General features: G+C 60.3%; 2 protein-coding genes across 9 annotated transcripts in view; both read right to left on the reverse strand.

Annotated features, from left to right (window-relative positions):
- Nucleotides 1-5,252: 5,252 nt before the first annotated feature.
- GOLT1A (golgi transport 1A) lies at nucleotides 5,253-7,153 on the reverse strand. The gene is made up of 5 exons (XM_075115214.1): nucleotides 7,042-7,153; nucleotides 6,294-6,385; nucleotides 6,006-6,184; nucleotides 5,776-5,839; nucleotides 5,253-5,590 (listed from the first exon to the last, which is right to left on the reverse strand). Exons 1-5 carry the CDS (start codon nucleotides 7,064-7,066, stop codon nucleotides 5,552-5,554), a joined length of 399 nt encoding a protein of 132 aa, XP_074971315.1. The 5' UTR covers nucleotides 7,067-7,153; the 3' UTR covers nucleotides 5,253-5,551.
- A 1,501-nt stretch (nucleotides 7,154-8,654) lies between these two features.
- Nucleotides 8,655-17,473, reverse strand: part of PLEKHA6 (pleckstrin homology domain containing A6) — a 52,539-nt gene continuing 43,720 nt past the window's right edge. For 7 of the 8 annotated variants that reach the window (XM_075115973.1, XM_075115975.1, XM_075115977.1 and 4 more), the window contains 11 exons: nucleotides 16,986-17,097; nucleotides 16,689-16,828; nucleotides 15,792-15,941; nucleotides 14,293-14,419; nucleotides 14,052-14,161; nucleotides 13,576-13,758; nucleotides 13,239-13,403; nucleotides 12,856-12,989; nucleotides 12,573-12,715; nucleotides 10,816-10,939; nucleotides 8,655-10,314 (listed from right to left, as the gene is read on the reverse strand). In XM_075115973.1, the coding sequence (XP_074972074.1) occupies nucleotides 10,824-10,939; nucleotides 12,573-12,715; nucleotides 12,856-12,989; nucleotides 13,239-13,403; nucleotides 13,576-13,758; nucleotides 14,052-14,161; nucleotides 14,293-14,419; nucleotides 15,792-15,941; nucleotides 16,689-16,828; nucleotides 16,986-17,097 (1,380 nt within the window). In that variant the 3' untranslated portion in view covers nucleotides 8,655-10,314; nucleotides 10,816-10,823. The remainder of the gene's footprint in view (nucleotides 10,315-10,815; nucleotides 10,940-12,572; nucleotides 12,716-12,855; nucleotides 12,990-13,238; nucleotides 13,404-13,575; nucleotides 13,759-14,051; nucleotides 14,162-14,292; nucleotides 14,420-15,791; nucleotides 15,942-16,688; nucleotides 16,829-16,985; nucleotides 17,098-17,473) is intronic. The other variant, XM_075115979.1, reaches the window with a different exon arrangement.

Consider the following 17,473-nt stretch of genomic DNA (forward strand, 5'->3'; position numbering starts at 1 on the left):
ACAGCCCCCTCAGCCATGCAGACACCAGCTGCAAACCCACTAGACTCCACTGCCCTTAGGGGGCCTGCTCTGAGCGCAGTGAGGGGAAAAAGCTGCCCCCCAGCTCTGTCCAGTGAGGGAGCAGAGCCTTAAAGCAGAGCCTGGGGCAGAGAACAGCTAAAGTCATTGCAGTGGCTGCATATGATATTAGATCAAGGTACGAGTGTCCACTGCCTGGCCAGACACACCGTGGCTGGGAGGAGAGGTCTGTCCTCTGTCTTGTACAAGCAGGGTGCAGAGGAGCCAAATGTGGCTCTGGGTGCCCGAGCTGCTGTGCCCTGACCTGCCCTGTGTTTTGGAAGGGTGATGCTGCTCAAAAACCTCAGCATGGGCTGCAGGGGACTCCTTTGTTCAAGGTGCATCACTGGCCCCCAGCTGTGTTTCCCTGAGCAGTGCTCAGCCCAGGGTGGTGGGTGCAGGATCAGGCCCCATGGTTCCCAGCCCAGTGCTTGACCTGAGGGAACCTTGGTGGGAAATAAATACAAAGACAATAAAAATGTTCTTGGACGAAACCTGATGACACACTTGCCCCTGCCTCGAAACCCGCAGCTACGCAATCATGGCGGTGTGTTCCTGTTTCGGATGGGATTTGTTTGGGCCACTGCTGTCACCCTTGTTAAGGGGACACCAGTGCTGGGGTTTGAGGAGGACACCCCACAAGCTACAGACAGCTTCTCTCCAAACCCAGGGCTTAAACGCCTCCTTCCCCTGTGGGGTTTGGTTGTGGTGCCTGGAGCCAGGGGAAGGCTGACCTCGGCAGGCACCGTGGCTCTGCCCCGTGGGTCGCAGCCCTGCTCCCCCCTGGCCCTGACGTCTTTTCCCACACTGAGCTCCGGTGCTGCGTCACTCAGGGGAGCCTCGTGCCCCGGCGCAGGTTGCCGCGAGGTGCAGAGGTCAGGAGGCAGCAGCCCAGCCCAGGAGCTGCAGCGATGCAAGAAAGAGCCTGGCAGGGAGCCACCAGACATAAATCCTCTTCCCGGGCACCCCATGGACTCTGCCAGCTTTGCTGAGCTCGATTCCCCAAAGGAGAGGCTGGGGCTGCAGTGTGACTTCAAAGGAAAGGGGCCACGTCAGCTGGGGGAAGGTGGTCCCACGATGTGGGGCCATGGGGCTCTGCCATTTCCAGCTCCCCTTTGACCCAGGACCAAGGCAAGGCACAGCTGCAGGAGCCCTGAGGAGCGTTAGATGCTCTGGACATGGCTTTCCCCTAGGAGGGACAGACAGACTCCTCTCCCATGGAGCAGCTGGAACGGGATGCAGCTGGGAAAGGTGGAGGGTAGGCAGCACCAGCCCTCTCAGGTCCTGGAAAGAAGACAGCCCTTCCCTGCCAAGGGGATGGCACCACAACCCCCTTGGAGAGGAAACCAAGGCATAAACAGGCAAAACCAACTTGCCCAAGCCCACCAGAGAACTGAGGGCTGTTGCCTTGCAGTGGCCAGTGCTAGCCCTGAGCTGGCTTGCTGGCAGCACCAGGGCTTGAGGATGCCCCACAGCACAGGGCACCTTCCCCCCCGCAAGGAAAATCCCCACAAGGCATTTTCTAGTCACCCCCGCCAGCAGCGAGCAGGGATGAGCAGCTGGTACATGGGAGCAGCGATGGAAAGACCGGACGTGGGGCTTTAAATAACCTGCAAAGGGTGTGTTTGTGCACAGTTATAGGAAGCAGGGGAGGGAGAAGGTGCATCGCTCTTCTGGCTCGAAGGGCTGGAGCCGGAGCCGTGCCGAGGACCAGGCTCTGCAGGGCAGCGCGGGAAGGACAGCCACAGGGACATCAGCCAGCTCTGGGACCACACTGATTTTATCCCCAGCTCTTCAGGGAAGATGCATAACTCTTCCCACGCAGCCTCGAAGTGTCAGGCAGTTCTAACCAAAGCATCACTTAACCTGAATTTGCAATGACTGAGGGTAACAGGGCATCAGGCAAGGCTGCAATCTCCCCGCTCGATTCCCGCACTGCTGTGGGAAACCTGCTGCAGTTTGTTGTAAAGGGCTGGAGTTTCGTACAATTACACCTCCTATAAAGAGCAGCTCATCTGGAAATAGCAGGGGAATGCTCTTAAGTTATTTCCCTGCCTGCTTTCAAGGAGTCAAACGATTGAGCTGAGAGTGAGTTCAAGGAAAATCCTTTCCAGAGAGAAACAAATGCTTTCCTGCAAGATAAATGTGTTCCTCTCTAGTATTGGGCTGAACAAGCGCGTTTCTTAAAATAAAATTTGAAATATTTAAGTACTTCCCTCCCTAAATAGAACCATTAGGAAGCTTTACTGAATAGCCTTATTTCTTGAGGGATCTTTTAAAAGAGTAAAAAAAGGTAGATGCATTTCTGTCCTTCCCACATATTTTACACACTTTGCTAGTTTGTGAGTTTGTTGCTAGTAAAAACACAGGAGGCTTGTGAGGATCCTTGTTCTGGATGACCAAAAAAGCTCAAGCACAAAAGCAACTTTCAGGAAAGACTTAGAGGAGGCTCTGGATGGCACCGACACTGGGGGAATTCGGCCATTGACGTCAGCAGAGCTGGGGCTTCACCCAAAGTGTTTGCTTAAAACCAAAATTGCTCTGGCAGGGCACACTGAAATCACAATTTACTGAACCAGAGGGAAAACACTGCCCTGCAATAAGCTTCCGAAACTCAGGCTGGGGAGAGCAATTCCAGCTCCAGCTTGCTGTTGCCTGCTCCATCCCAGGGGCAGCTCACAGCTGTTCCCCGGGTCATGTCGGAGCCTGATGGGAAGCATCCCCTGCTGCCACCCAGGGACGATGCTCCATCCTCACTCGATTTTCCCAGCAGGGTGAAGCAATGGGGGCACACACCCTGCTCATCCATGCTTGCTGCTGTGGGGATGAGGGTGTTAAACAGGGGGAATCACGTTATCCTGCTGCATGTGATGTCTCTAGGACCATTACTCTTTCTTCTAGTGAAGCCCTGGAGATGAAGCTTGATCAGGAAAAGTTGCTCTACAGCCCAGGTTTTCAGCTGAGGTGAAGCAAAGACAGGAATTGCAGTTAGGGAAGCTGCAGCCCTTACTTACCTGCATGATGTCCAAGCCCATGCTTCCTCTCCCATCCCTCCTCCACAAGCAGCTGCCCAGCTCTTGCTCTGTTCCAAACTCCTCCACTTTATCATCAAAGCTGGCCTTGCTACCAGCAGGATTGAACCTACCTCTGCCTTCCTCGCATAAGCTTGGCTGTGGGCAGGAGGAAGGTGCTAGCTCTTCCCCCTCCGAAAGCCTCCCACTACAATCTGCACTCAAAGTGAAGGCACCCCCTCAAAAGCAGCAGCAAGGGAGCAGCAGCAAGGGAGCAGCAGCAAGGGAGCAGCAGCAAGGGAGCAGCAGCAAGGGAGCAGCAGCAAGGGAGCAGCAGCAAGGGAGCAGCAGCAAGGGAGCAGCAGCAAGGGAGCAGCAGCAAGGGAGCAGCAGCAAGGGAGCAGCAGCAAGGGAGCAGCAGCAAGGGAGCAGCTTCCCCTGAACCAGATCTCCCAGGGATGCAAAAGAATCTTGCCCAGCCTTAGCAGGGGCTGCCCTGATTTATACCTGCTGGGGGAGCTCATCCTCTGAAACCCAGGGCTCCACCTGGCTGCTGGGGCTGGGGTTTGGGTGCCCAAATGAGTTACCCCTCATCAGCTGAGCTGTCAGAGCAGCTCGCAGCTCTGTATTCACCTGGTGCAAGCCCACCACAAACCTGGGCACTGGTGCAGGACACCTGTGAAGTGCCAACAGGCACTGCCACCAGCTCAGTCAGGCTGCACTTCAATCAAGAGGGAACAGGTTTAACTCAAACTCATTAATTAATTCTTGCAAGTTAAGAAGGGTATCTGCACAGGGACCAGCTTTGATGTGATTGCCTTGGCTTAATTAAACTCCTGCTTGCACCCAGCTTCCCAAGTGCTCATAGAAACCTGGCTCACATCCATTTAGCTTGTGTCTCTGATCGCACAGACCCGCTGAGTTATCCAACCAGTTCTCCGGCAGTGCTGGCTGTGCTCCTGGGGAGAGGACTTTCTGCAGCCCGAACAAAATAACTCCTTTAAAATCATCTGATGTTAAGCTAGGAGAACTCCACAGTCCTCACATTCTTGCCTGCCATGAAGGTCACCCTGCGTGCAGCCGGCCCCTCGCACTGGGGGATGCTTGTCCTCCAGACCATCCAGCAGAGCAGGTCCTGCCTTGAGTGGGGTTTGAAAGCACCTGATTTACCTGGGCCTGAATGGTTCTTCAGGCCAAACCAGCTGCAGAAGGGACAGAGGGGGAACGTGGTGGGTGATGTGATGTGATGGAGTCCCCAGCAGCCAGCCAAAACAGCCGCTTTCTGTCCCTACAGAAATGGGCTGGAAAGCAGCAGCTTCCCATTGCTCTCCCAGAAGGTGTGCTGGGGCCATGAGGATGCACAGCAGATGGAAAGATACTTCGAATGTCAGTGGATGGGGCCAGATCCCTCTCTGGGGCATAAGCTGCAGATCTTGGCAGGCTCCCCTGGAGCGGTGAAGATGTCTGGGTCATGAGCAAGCAGCCGCCCCCCCCCCCAGCACCCATACCGGCATTGGGGTGGGATGGAGGTGTTCCCCTGGCATAAACCCTGGCAGAGATGTCCTGATGCCCACCACCACCGTAGCTCCCACCAGCTCCATCCTGCCAGGCAGCAGCCAGCATGTCCAGCTCTGCTCCCTCCTGGCCTCATCCCGCAGGAAACAGGTCTATGGGAAATGCGAGTCCTGGCCCATAATTCTCAGAGATATCAGCACTCTGTGTCTTTGCTCCAGCCCCTGCTCCCACCCCAGCATCTCTCAATTAATTAATAACCCCAGATGTCATTTGCTTTTTCATGGTCGCTGAATTTGAACAGGGTGATTTACTCTCCTCCGATCAGGTCATGAAATGTTAATGTGGTTTAATGGGTGTTTTCCTAACCTCCCCTGCCCTCTCCCGCGGCTCCCCCGGCTCTGCTCTCTGCAGCCCACATCCCCGCGGGACGCGTGGGAAGGCAGCTCCATGGCCGCTGCCTGCAAGCCAGGGCTGCCCGCGCTGGCTGGGGCTCATGGGCAGGGCAGCCAGGGGCAGGGCCATGGCCATGGGAAGGTCCCCGTGCCACGTCCAGCCGTGGCCATGGGAAGGTCCCTGTGCCACCTCCAGGCATGGCCATGATGCCTCTTGGTGACACTAAGAGGAGCTAGAGCTGAAGCAAGCCCTGAGCAACAGGAAAGGAGCACAATATGAGTTTGGTCTCAGACACACTTTTTAATAAAATCTTTCAACAGGGGAAGATAAAAAGAATAAAATAATGCTAGGAATTCCAGAGGCCCGTCTGGCACAGCGTTTGGTCCTCGAAGCCTCTCTCAGGAGCTGCTCACAGGAGCCCCGCGGGGCAGCACGGCACTGGGCCCGCAGTGTGGGTGGCTCCAGCCAGTGCCGAGGGTCCCAGGGCTGAGAGAGGCAACAGCTCACCATGGGAGAGCCGGGCCCGGGGCTTGCTCGAGCCGTCCCACCTCCAGCAATTCGGCCTGTCTCGCAGGTCACACCATGGAGCTGCTGTCTCCCACCTTCTGCAAGAGCTGCAACAGGGACAGATCCTGATTAGCAGTAAAACCCTCTAGTGCATCCTCAGGGGGCTGCGGAGAGACCGTGGTGACCTTCCCTGTCTGGTCCCAACCACAGCAATCGGGATTGATATCACCCAAGGACTGCAAACCCGAAGGGTCGCATCTGCCTGGGAGAACCGTGCCCAGCACCTGCTCACCTTGCTCAGCATGGGGATGTTTGTCAGTGAGCCCAAAAACCCAAAAGCCACTGGCAAAAAACTCCTGTATTGAAACAAAAGTCTCTGTTAAGCCCCATGCCAGGATTTCGCTGGGGTGGGAGCAGCAGGGGCTCTGCCCAGGGCTGCAGGGCACGAGGCTTGCCCAGCTCCCGCTCTCCAGCCCAGGGCACCCAATGCCACGCTGGGCACCCAGGAGCTGCGGTATGGACCTGAAGAGGGTGAAGAAGCCATAAGCCTCCAGCAGCATGCCCAGGAGGGGCCACCGCATGAGGACAATGAGGACCCCCCCAAGGAAGAAGCTGGTGCCCTTCAGCTTTGGCCGCTGGAAGAAGAAGGTGAAGGTCCTCTTGAAGCCGATGATGAAGACCAAGCCAGAGAGGAAGAGGATCTGGGAGGATGAAGGGAAGCAGGTCAGAGGAGTGCTGCCCAGACGGACCCTTTGCTCCATCCTGGGCATCGGTGCCTCCTGCAGGGAGCCCTGGCCCCACTATACTCACATTCCCGAAGGCCAGGAGCACTGAGTCGAAGTACAAGAGCATCCCAAAAAAGATGAAGAAGAGGCCAAATCCAACTAGTCCCACGCCGATCCCTGTGGACGACAGGAGGTAGGCTGAGACGGGGGCTCAGGCACACAGCTCAGGTCCTACCTTGCGCTGCGGTTGCTCTCCTTGGCACCTCCCTGGACCATTCCCTCCCAGAAGTGTTTTGGATCTGTTTCTAAAGTTTAGAAACAGCCTTTCCATATTACCAAGCCTTGGGGAGACTGTTGCATACCCCAGAAACTCCTCTGTGTTGCCAGAAAAAGAATAAACCACAAAGAAAAAAATAAATGGGAGGGTTGTCTCCAGCATTTTTCTGAGCAGTGGCACGAAGGGTGTCAGTGCAGGCAGCCGGTGGGAGAGGCTGGCGATGCTCTCTGGACAAGCCAGGCACCTCCCCAGTTGCTGCTCCTGATGCAGACCTGGGGCAGAGGGTGAGAGCAAACCCAGCTCTGCAGCACCCGTGGTGCTCATCCCCACGCACCTCCCTGCCTGGTCCCCACGTCCCGGCAGGGCTCCTGCTGTGTCCCCCATGCTGGGACGGGGCTTGCCATTGCACCCGCTCCCTGCCCCTATGTCAGCAGCTCCAGTCAGCAGCTTCCAGCCCCGGCTCGGCTCTGTGGAGCATCCCCATGGTAAGCCCTGGTCCCACGGGGCTAAGCATCGCCGCCGGGACACGGCCACCCGAGCCCGCTCGCCCGCTTACGCTGGAAGTCGGTCAGAGACACCATCTTGCAGACGGTGGGGCTGGGTAGAGGCCGGCTGCCCTTCCACGCACCTCCTCGGCAGTGACCCTTGGAAAGGCCTTTAGTCCCCACGTCATCCTGCAAATCATTAACATCCTGGCAGTGCCTGCCCCGAGGCGGCAGCACCTCCTTTGGGGGGGATGTGGTGGCCGGGCACCGCTGCAGGGTGACATATAGAGGGGCTGGTGGCTGCGGGTCCCTGCCCAGTCCTGCCCTCCCTGCCCCAGCTCGCATGCCTTCCCTGGGAGGGGATGGCTTGGAGCAATCCCCAAAATAGGGGGATGCACGTGGCTGTGGCAGCCCTTGGGGTGTCTGAGTGGTACGTGGGGCACCGTGAGCCCCCGGCTGGGAGGGAGCCCTGCATGGCGCTGGGTGTTGCACACACAGCTCCCCGCAGCATCATCAGCAGTGCATCATGCAGGGTGGGGATGGTCCCAGCTCACAGCCAGGCCGCCCCATGGGAGGGGGGAGCTTCAGCACCTGCTGTGCCCCAGCCCCATCCAAGGGCTGGCCCCGGGCTTTGCTGCCCAATGCAGGGCCGATGGCTCGGTCAGACCTGCTGCCTCTGGCTGACACAGGGGTCCCTGCACGGCACGTGCCACCCACAGGGACCTCTACACCCATGTCCCTCGGGAAAGCCCAAAGGGGCCAGCTCCACACATTTACAAACCAGCTGCTTTTATTCCTTGGCTTTGGACAAATTTGACAGGTATGAATGCATCTTCCCCTCCGAGAGGGCTGGCCTTTGAGCAGCAACAGCTAAAATAAACTCCACTGGGAAAACGACCACCCAAAACAGGGACAAGGTGCCACCAGTCCTGGAGTGAGCTATGGGCAAGGCCAGACCCTTCCCGAACAGGGGAAATGCTGTAGCCATTCACCCACTGCCTCTCAGTCTAGTATTAAAGTGTTACCTGAGGTCACCTCTAGACAAAAGACAGTGACACCTTGTTGTTTATTAGATACTTTTATTTCTCTAACACTAGCAAAAAACCCAGAAAACAAATGCCTCCCTTCCCACCCTCCCCAGTGCATAAATAGATTTCCTCCCGATGCAAATCCTTCCTTGGTTACAAGTCACTGGTATATGAAGTGTTATGAAAAATAATAACCAAAATAAAATTAAGAATTAAGGTTTTTTTAGAAAAAAAAAACCCAAAACAAAAACAAATAATGACCACCGGGTTCCACAACAGGGCAGCCGTGGGGGGGTCCCGGTGCACCAGGCTGTGCTCCCACCTTGGGGAAGGCTCAGACCCGGCCACCGCAGCGCGGCTGAGCCGGAGCTCTCCGGCGGCTCCGAGCACGCCAGGGGCAGGAATGCCGGGATGCTCCTCGTCCCCTCCGGCCCCCAGAGACAGGAGGAATTGCTGCCTATGGGTCTGCGCGCCCCCTCGGCTCCCCGCCGGGCAGCACAGCCCCTGCGTGGGCCACAGCCGTGCACTGTGGTCCCCGGCTGGTCCCCGGCGGTGTCCCCACAGCCGGTGTAAGTGGGGTCTGCCCCAGTTACATGAGCTGGGGAGCCCGCCCCGGTGCTCAGGGACGGGGAAATAAACGCGTCATCTCTTAAAACTTACAGTCTCTTTATATTTTATTTTAAATAAATTTGCTTTTAATAAAAGCAGAAAATATATATATATTTTAAATAGGTTTTTTTTTTCTTTTTTTTCTTTCTCTGATAAATTGGCGAAGAATCTGCTTTTGTAACTCATTGGCAAGGCTGGTGCCAACAACCCTGCGGAGAGAGAGATTAGCACAAAACAGTACCTCCCAGAAAAGAAGAGAAAAACAAATATAGATATATATTATAAATGTATAATTTCCATAAAACATATATTAAGGCATGTAATAGCAAAATAAAGGGCCAGCTTTATGAGCTAAGAGGGCTGCGGGAGGCTCTGGAGCGGAGTGGGACTCGGGGCTCCTGGGATGCCACCAGTATTGCTAAGATGGGGTGCGCGGGGGGCGATGGGGATGCAGAGGGGGGAGCACGGGGCAGGCGTCCTGGTGGGTGTCAGGATCAGGCCAGTAGAGAAATAGCTGCAGGATGGATGGCATCTAGCTCCTCAACTCCATCCACCTTGTCCACCCCGGCCCCATCACAGCAGCCCTGCCAACTGCACAACCTCGCGTGGGATTCCCCTTTTCCAGGCAGAACCAGCTTTTTTTCCTCATTCCAGAAAGCTAAAGAAAAGGTTAAACTTGCTACAGGAAAACCAAACACATTGAAGGGTCTGGAGTGCAATGGCAAGGTCTTGGGGCAAGCCGCCAAGGTCGGGGGAGCCGCGGTGCTGCTCCCCGTGCCAAGGATGAGCCCTGCTGCTACCGCCTGGCTCCCAAGCTCCTTCCCCTTCTTGTCACCATCCCCATCCACGGCAGATGGATCCCTGCCAACCCCATGGCTTCACCATTCCACCGCCCCTCTGCTCCCATGCAACATCCCCATCCCTGCCCAGACCTCCTGCTCCGTGCCAGCGGCGCACCGGTGCCCCGGGCAGGCCTCATATCACCTCGATCCTGAGCACGCTGCTCCCCTGGGCTCCTCCGTGTCCTCCCCCCGGTCCCACCTCCAGCCGCCCTGTCCCCGATACAGCTCCTTCTTCCTCCTGCTGACCCACCAGAGCGAGGAGCGACGGACAGGCCAGGCTCTGCTGGCTACTACCCCCAGCCAGATGGATGCTAAAAGCAGGTTCAGGGCACAGGGAGGGGAAGAGGTGCCCAAGGAGCAGCGATGGAGCATCCAGGTCCAGTGGAAGCACCATCCACGGTGGGGACTGGCTGGTCTCCACCCAGAAGAGCCCCTTCACAGACCTTTGGGAGACCAACGCATCAGCACAGGGAGCCCAGGGAGTCCTACGCTCCCCTGGCAGGGAGACAGCTGCTGTGGCGGGGGCCGCTGCTGCAGATGCGCCTGCTTGGCTGCCCACGCAAGCCTGATGCCCAGGACACTGCAGATCTGTCCCCGTGCCAGCTGGCAGCCCGCGGGCTCCTTGGGCAGCACGCTCCAGCGGACAACCTCCCGTCACCTGCACATCTTCTCCGGGACAGGGAAGAGAAGCTTTGCAGTCGGCAATGTATCTTCCTGCTCGGCTGTACAGGGTGGTCTCGCCATCGGTGGGAGGGAAGGGGGTCCGGGAGAACCAAAAACGATGGTGAGAGGTTCGGTGTCATATTGGGGTGCTAAAACGTGGCCCCGTGGAACTTGATGGTGCCAGCAGCAGCCAGGGCTTGAGCTGGAGGGAGAAGAGAGTGGGGCTGAGCTACATGTGGACGTGGCTGGTGGAGAGGCAGCCCCTGTGCCCACCCACCAAGATCCTTCCTGCCCTCCTCAGTAGAAAACATAGTGTAGATTCAGCTCTATGCCCCCAGCTGCCTAGGGGGAAGCTCCAACCGAGCAGGGGGACACTGTGTCCCCCCCCAGTTTGTAGCCACCAATCCAGATGTGCCAGGGCAGGCATCCCCCAGAGCCTGGCCCCTGGACCACCCTACCTTTTGCTCCATGTGTGGGCCCCCACTGCCCACACTGGGGCTCCCTGGCTGACTCAGCCCGGGGGGCTTCACCTCGGAGGACACTTGCACCTGGTCCATGGGAGGAGATGGGGCTGACGTGGCTCAAGAGACGTTAGCTGGAGCAAGCAGCAATGGACAGATGCTGGGCGCAGAAGAGGCACCCCCCACCCGGTCCCCCAGGATGGAGAGAGAATGAGATGAAGTACGAGAGAAGAGGTGCTTACTTCATGGCTCAGACACGCATAAAATGGCTGTTGTCGGCGACCCGGGATGTTTCAGACGAGAGGGGGTTGGTCGGTGGAGTCGGGGAGGCTGGGGAGGTGGGAGGGCTTGGGGTAGCGCATTGAGCTGGAAACAAGAAATGGGAGAAGGGCATGAAGAACACAAGCTGCTGGCAGCGGCAAGGGGAAGGAGGCGACCCAGCGAGAGGTTAGCGGAGGGGAGGAAACAGAGAGGAAGGAAGGGAGGAAGCAAGCACGGTCAGGACAAACAGCCACAGCGGCGCCTGGCCGCAGCAGGCACACGTGAGCTCCCCACAAGGCTCCTCATGGACAAGGCACGGCGTGCCACCACACTCGCTCAGGCACGGTGCGCCGCCGCGCGCTGCACGGCCAGGCGCTCCCATCCTGCAGCCTGACAAGGTGCCAAAACCTGTGCCTGGCCGAAGCGACTACTCCATCCCACAACGCTCAGCACTGGGGAGAGCAGCCGCCGGCACTTCAGGCAGGGCCCCGGCAGCTGCTGGCATCACTGGGCTAGCTCTGCCACTGCACAGCGATGCCCTGCGCCAGGACCGATGCAGCCTGCTCTCCCACGGCACAGGGATGCCCTGCGCCAGGACCGATGCAGCCTGCTCTCCCACGGCACAGGGATGCCCTGCGCCAGGACCGATGCAGCCTGCTCTCCCATGGCACAGCGATGCCCTGCGCCAGGACCGATGCAGGCTGCTCTCCCACGGCACAGCGATGCCCTGCGTCAGGACCGATGCAGCCTGCTCTCCCACGGCACAGCGATGCCCTGCGCCAGGACCGATGCAGGCTGCTCTCCCACGGCACAGCGATGCCCTGCGCCAGGACCGATGCAGCCTGCTCTCCCACGGCACAGGGATGCCCTGCGCCAGGACCGATGCAGCCTGCTCTCCCACGGCACAGCGATGCCCTGCGCCAGGACCGATGCAGGCTGCTCTCCCATGGCACAGCGATGCCCTGCGCCAGGACCGATGCATGCAGCCTGCTCTCCCACGGCACAGGGATGCCCTGCGCCAGGACCGATGCAGCCTGCTCTCCCACGGCACAGGGATGCCCTGCGCCAGGACCGATGCAGCCTGCTCTCCCACGGCACAGCGATGCCCTGCGCCAGGACCGATGCAGCCTGCTCTGCCACTGCACAGCGATGCCCTGCGCCAGGACCGATGCAGGCTGCTCTCCCACGGCACAGCGATGCCCTACGCCAGGACCGATGCAGGCTGCTCTCCCACGGCACAGGGATGCCCTGCGCCAGGACCGATGCAGGCTGCTCTCCCACGGCACAGCGATGCCCTACGCCAGGACAGATGCAGCCTGCTCTGCCACTGCACAGCGATGCCCTGCGCCAGGACCGATGCAGGCTGCTCTCCCACGGCACAGGGATGCCCTGCGCCAGGACCGATGCAGGCTGCTCTCCCACGGCACAGCGATGCCCTGCGCCAGGACCGATGCAGCCTGCTCTCCCACGGCACAGGGATGCCCTGCGCCAGGACCGATGCAGCCTGCTCTCCCACGGCACAGGGATGCCCTGCGCCAGGACCGATGCAGTCTGCTCTCCTGCCTGTACTGGTGCCTCGCTCTTGCTGCCTGTCCAGCCCATCAGCTGGTTCTGCATCCAACCTGCCCAGTCTGCCCTGCCCTCACCCCTCCTGACCGCTCGGCCTATAACGCTACCTGTGGTCCACTCTTCCGCGGGGCAGGGAGGATCCAACCTCTGTGCCCTCCCTGCGCCTTACCCGAGAGCATGCGGCCCCGGCGGGAGGCCTCAGCAGCCAGTGCACATGAGATCTCTATCCTCTTCTCCTGCTCCTGCAGCTGGGTTTCGGGGTCCTGGGGGGCATCCACCTCTCCCTCGCCCAGGGGGATGACGTTCTGCAGGCTGCGCAGAGCACCCGGCGTCAGCACCCATACCTGGCCCCAGCGGGACAGACCCTGCGGGGAGGGCCAGGGAAGGGGTGCAGGCGGGTGGCAGGGTGCACCCAAGGATGGCTGGTGTGGGCACGGGCACAGCAGCCTCACCTGGATTTGGCAATAAGTGTCTTGATCCTTTCCACCTTCTTCTGCTTCTCCTTCATCTCCTCGGGGCTGAGCGGCGTGTCGGGCTCCAGTTCAACATACCGCTCAGGGATGATGACTTTGTCTGGCGTGGAGAGCTGGGCACAGCAGCAAGGGCTAAGCCAAGTGCCAGCACTGGGGACCCGTCCCTGGTCCAGCACCCATCTGCCCCACTCGCCCCCAGCTTAAGCACACGCCTGGCAAGGGCAGCCCCTGGCTGGGCACAGCCAGTGGCTCCAGGATCCTGGCTGATACAGGAGGATGGATCGACCCCCCCAGTGCAGGGTGCGGAGGGAAGGATGCCCCATTCCCAGGCTGCCAGTTCCCCCCGGACAGCCCGTCCTCACCTCCTTGTTGATGTCCACATCATAGTGCTGCGGCTCCAGCTCCATCTTGCGCAGCCGTGCGATCTCCTCCTGGGGCGTCTCGTAGACCTTGCCGGGGTCATCGGAGCGCAGCGCTGCCTCCAGGTCGGAGATGTCCACCTCATGGATGCTGCGGTGCCGGCGCACCTGCGAGGAACCCCAGCCCACTGAGTCCCTGGGGGATGGCACGCTGTCCCCTACCCCAGCCCCCACCACCTTCCCCAGCCCCCAATGTCCCCTCTGCACCATCAGAGACCTCAGGCACTCTGCAAAGCAAAGGCCAGTTTGCCCCAGCCCCACAGTGGGTGCAGGGACTCACCAGCTTGTAGGAGGTGGGTGCCTTTGTGCTGGGGATGTCGGGCTGCTGGCTGCCGGGGAGCTGCAGGCTGCGCCGCTTCTCCTTCATTGAGCCGCTCTGGTGGCGTTTCATGCGGTCAATCTGCTCCTCTACGCTCATCTTCACCTTCGTCTCGTTGGCAAACACGGCGCTCTTTGGTCTCTCCTGGGGAAAGCCCAGCCCCACGGTCACGCACCCCTGCCTGCAGCAGGGTCCGGCCCCTCACCCAGTGCCACAACCCCCTGGAATGGGGCTGCTCAGCCTGCTCATGGGGTAGGGTAAGGCACTGAAATAGCCCGGGGGGTCCTGAGGAGCTGGATGCTGATACGTGGAGCCATGCAGAGAGGGGGTCCCCTATGCCCTACCCCAGTCCTGCAGGCTGTGAAACAGCCCCCACTTTGCTAACCTAGCCCCCAGCCCCACCACCCCGGCCCCCAGCCCCTGGATGCAAGCCCTACCCGAGAGCTGAGCCCGTTGGCCATGCCACCGGTGCTCCTCCTTGGCACACCAGCCACAGGCACCACCTCCTCCTCTGCTGGAGACTTGGTCCTGGGGGGCACGATGCCCACTGTGGAGCAAACCGAAACACCAGGCTGAACCCCGCCGGGGACCAAGGGCAGGGGCCCAGCAAGGTGCCGGGTGCCCCTGGCAAGCATGGGAAGCCTGCTGGAGCGGGACCCGCCGACCCCATTGCCATACCCTTGTTGAGAGCCGCTTGCTTCTCTGCCTCCTGCTCCTGCCGGCTCTGCGGAAGCCCCTCGGCAGACGACCCGGTGGGGGCTGCTCGCTGCACCTCTTTCTTGCTCTGCTCGAAGCTCGGCTTGGGCTGCGGGGGAAAGCAGGTCCCCATGAGTCTCTGTCCTGTCTGGGGGCCATGCTCTGCCTGGAGACAGACCCACTGCTCTCTGCAGCCACGGGGTGACAATACAGCCCACAGACACACTCCAAGGAGTGGACAGACACACAGACACCAGGTGGTACCAGCGCACCCCAAATGTGTGGGGAAAGGGGCTGGCAGGGCTCCGCAGCTCTTGCCCCCGCTACACCCCAGCCCATCAGGGCTGGGCAACGATGGCTGTTCCTGTAGGACAGGCTCCTGTGTGGGAAAAGCTTCCTGCAGGGGTGATGATCCCGCCACCGCTCGGAGGTGGCACCCAGGACCTCCAGGACAGGGATGCCCTGGCTCTGTGCTGAGCTCCAGCAAGATCCCGTGCCTGCAGGTGGGTACAGGGTCCCGTGGGGGCAGAAGTCAGGGCAGACACTGTGCAGCAGCAGAGAGTGAGCAAAGGGCCATTTTCAGGGTCCTTCCCTTCCTGCATCCCCTGGACACGGCCTGCCCAGGGCCCGGGCACCGGCACAGTGGTGCTGGTACAATGGAGGGGGGGACAGCAGCAAGCTGAGGAGCCCAACGTGCCCCCCTCAGCTGCCCTGTGCTCTTCATGGAGATCACACATCCCGACACCCCTTACACCCCACGGATCACCATGCCGCCATGACTGGGCTACCCTGCAGCCGCACGGCTGTTAGAGATGCCACTTGCACTCGCAGTGGGGTCCATAACCCTTCCCAACTCAGCACGGCCACTGCTTTGGGGTGCCATCCCCCATGTGCACTCATCCTGAACCCCCAGCTGCAAGGATGTTTGCATCTCCTGGTATCCAAACTTGGCCTCTTCCCCCGGCAGGAGCACGGCCAAAGCATTACCAGGAATTCCCAAATCCAGGCTTGCCCTGGGTGGGCAGGAGCTGGGGGGGGTCACCCCCATCGGCAGGGTCTGACAGTACTGTGGGGAGCGGCACCACTGAAGGACAGCAAGAGCGGGGAGGGCAGAGGAAAGCAGAGGGGCTGATACCAGGGGCTGCAGCAGCTTTGGGGGCTGCTCAGGAGGAGCCAGTCCCTGTCCTGAGTGGGTGCAGCGGGTGCTGGGTGTGGGTGCAGGGAACCTGGCAGGGGGACAGGAGGGCCATGGCGAGGCTGCCGGGGAACACTGCCCGTTGCTCCCATTGGAGAGGGCAGGTACCAGCCACGTGCTGCCTCCCCATGCCAAGTGCCCCCTCCACTCTGTCCCTGTCCCCTCTGCCAGGGCAGAGGGTGGGCAGCCCCATCACCCGCCTCGTCCCAGACCCTGCCAGCTGACGTCTCGGGGAGGAAGAGGACAGGGACACTGCTGCGGGGCTGCTCTGGAGAGGTTTCGGTACCTGTCCCCTCTTCGCCTCGCCACCTTGCTGCCAGGAAGGGGAGGTGGGGTACGGCCAGAGGCGGCTCTCGCCGGGGAGCGGAGGAACGGTCGGAGGAGACTCCAGGGGTACGTAGGACTTGGGGAGGGGAGGTCGAGGTGGGCCTGGTTCCTGGGGTGGAGAGGAGCGTGAGGCATGAGAGCAGAGACACTGAGAGCCAGGAAGGAAGAGAGAGTTAGAAAAAGATCGAGACAACACACAGTGGAAGCGTCGAGCCAAGGAAAAGAGGGAGAGCAGCCAGCCGCCGCTCCCAGGGCCCCACAGTCTCTGTGTCCCCATGCAGAGGGGACAGCACTTCCCACCTCCTGTGCTGCCCTCGCTGCTGCACGTCCCCCCATGGCAGCAGGGCCAAGCAGGGCTCAGGGGCGAGCGGCTCCTGAGCTTGGGGCTGGCAGCCTCCAGGAGACATTGGCATTGCCTCTGCACAGCCAGGTGGGGTTGGGGAGTCCCCAAATTCCACCCTCAACTTCACGCAGATGAAGGTGAGACCAGCACTGCTGGACCCCAAGCAAGGACAGCGAGAGGGGACTGTGGTAGCAGCAGCAGCTGGTCCTGAAGCCAAAGGCTGGAGCTGAGCAACTCTCAGCCTTTGGGGCTGCTTGGTGCAGGAACCCAAAGGCTGCAAAGCCCAGCTGCAGCCCCTGCAAGGCCCATGGACCCAGATGTCACCGGGAGACGCCACAGTCCATGCGTGTGGCCAAAACGGTGCCCCCAGGCAGAGCCATGAGGAAACCCAGCTGCGCTCTGTGCCTGGTGCCCACCCGTCCCTCAAGAGCGAGGGCTCGGGCCAGCCTGCGGAGCCAGGCTGGGGACCCGATGGTGGCAAAGGACTCCCTAGGGACACCCCAGCTCACTCACCTCGCCGGGTCCTGGCTTGGTGGGCGAGCCCTGGGAGCCGGAGACGAGGGAGAAGGGGCTGAGGGGGCTGGTAAGGCTGGCTGAGCTCAGGGGGCTGGCGGGGCTGTTGGAGCTGTACGTCCCCGAGGGGCCGATGGCCACTGTGGAGAGAAGCAGAAGTAAGTGCTTGCACCAGGACCTCCATCTCCCTGAGCAGGTGCTGCCACCTGCCTGGTGGCACCACAGGCACCAGGGACACCCCAAGCTGTGGCACGCTGGGGTTCGTGCTGTGCAACGGCAGGGACGGACCCTGCTCACCTCTATGCTTGGCAGTGTCTGTGCCGCGGGATGGGTTGTTCTTCCTCAGCCCCTCCATCACATCCTGGATCCGCCAGATCTCCTTCTGGATCTGCCGGTTGAGCATTTCGTTCTGGAGGGGAGAAAAGGCAGTGGTCAGAGTGGCTCCCACTGCTGCCAGCCCTGCTGCACCCCAGTCCCGAGGCGAGCCGTGGGACCCGTGGGCATTCAGCTGAAGCAGACACAGCCCGGGGAGGGCTGAGCCATCACACCCACAGCCCATCTCCTGCCAGGAGCCATCTCTCTGCTCCCCCAGGTGCCTGCCGCAGGCTGGGGGGAGCTGATGGAGCCCAGGCAGCATGGGTAATGCTGGGCTGCAGCCCCTTGATGGCACCCATGTGCCCACGGTTCCTCTGACCTTGCCTGTGGCCAAAGCTGGACACCAGAGGCTGAGCACAGGGCAGCCACTTCCAAACCAGCTATCTGGGGGAAGCGGAGGGCTGCAGGAA

This window comes from Phalacrocorax aristotelis, chromosome 21 (assembly GCF_949628215.1).
Source record: "Phalacrocorax aristotelis chromosome 21, bGulAri2.1, whole genome shotgun sequence".
NCBI lineage: Eukaryota > Metazoa > Chordata > Aves > Suliformes > Phalacrocoracidae > Phalacrocorax > Phalacrocorax aristotelis.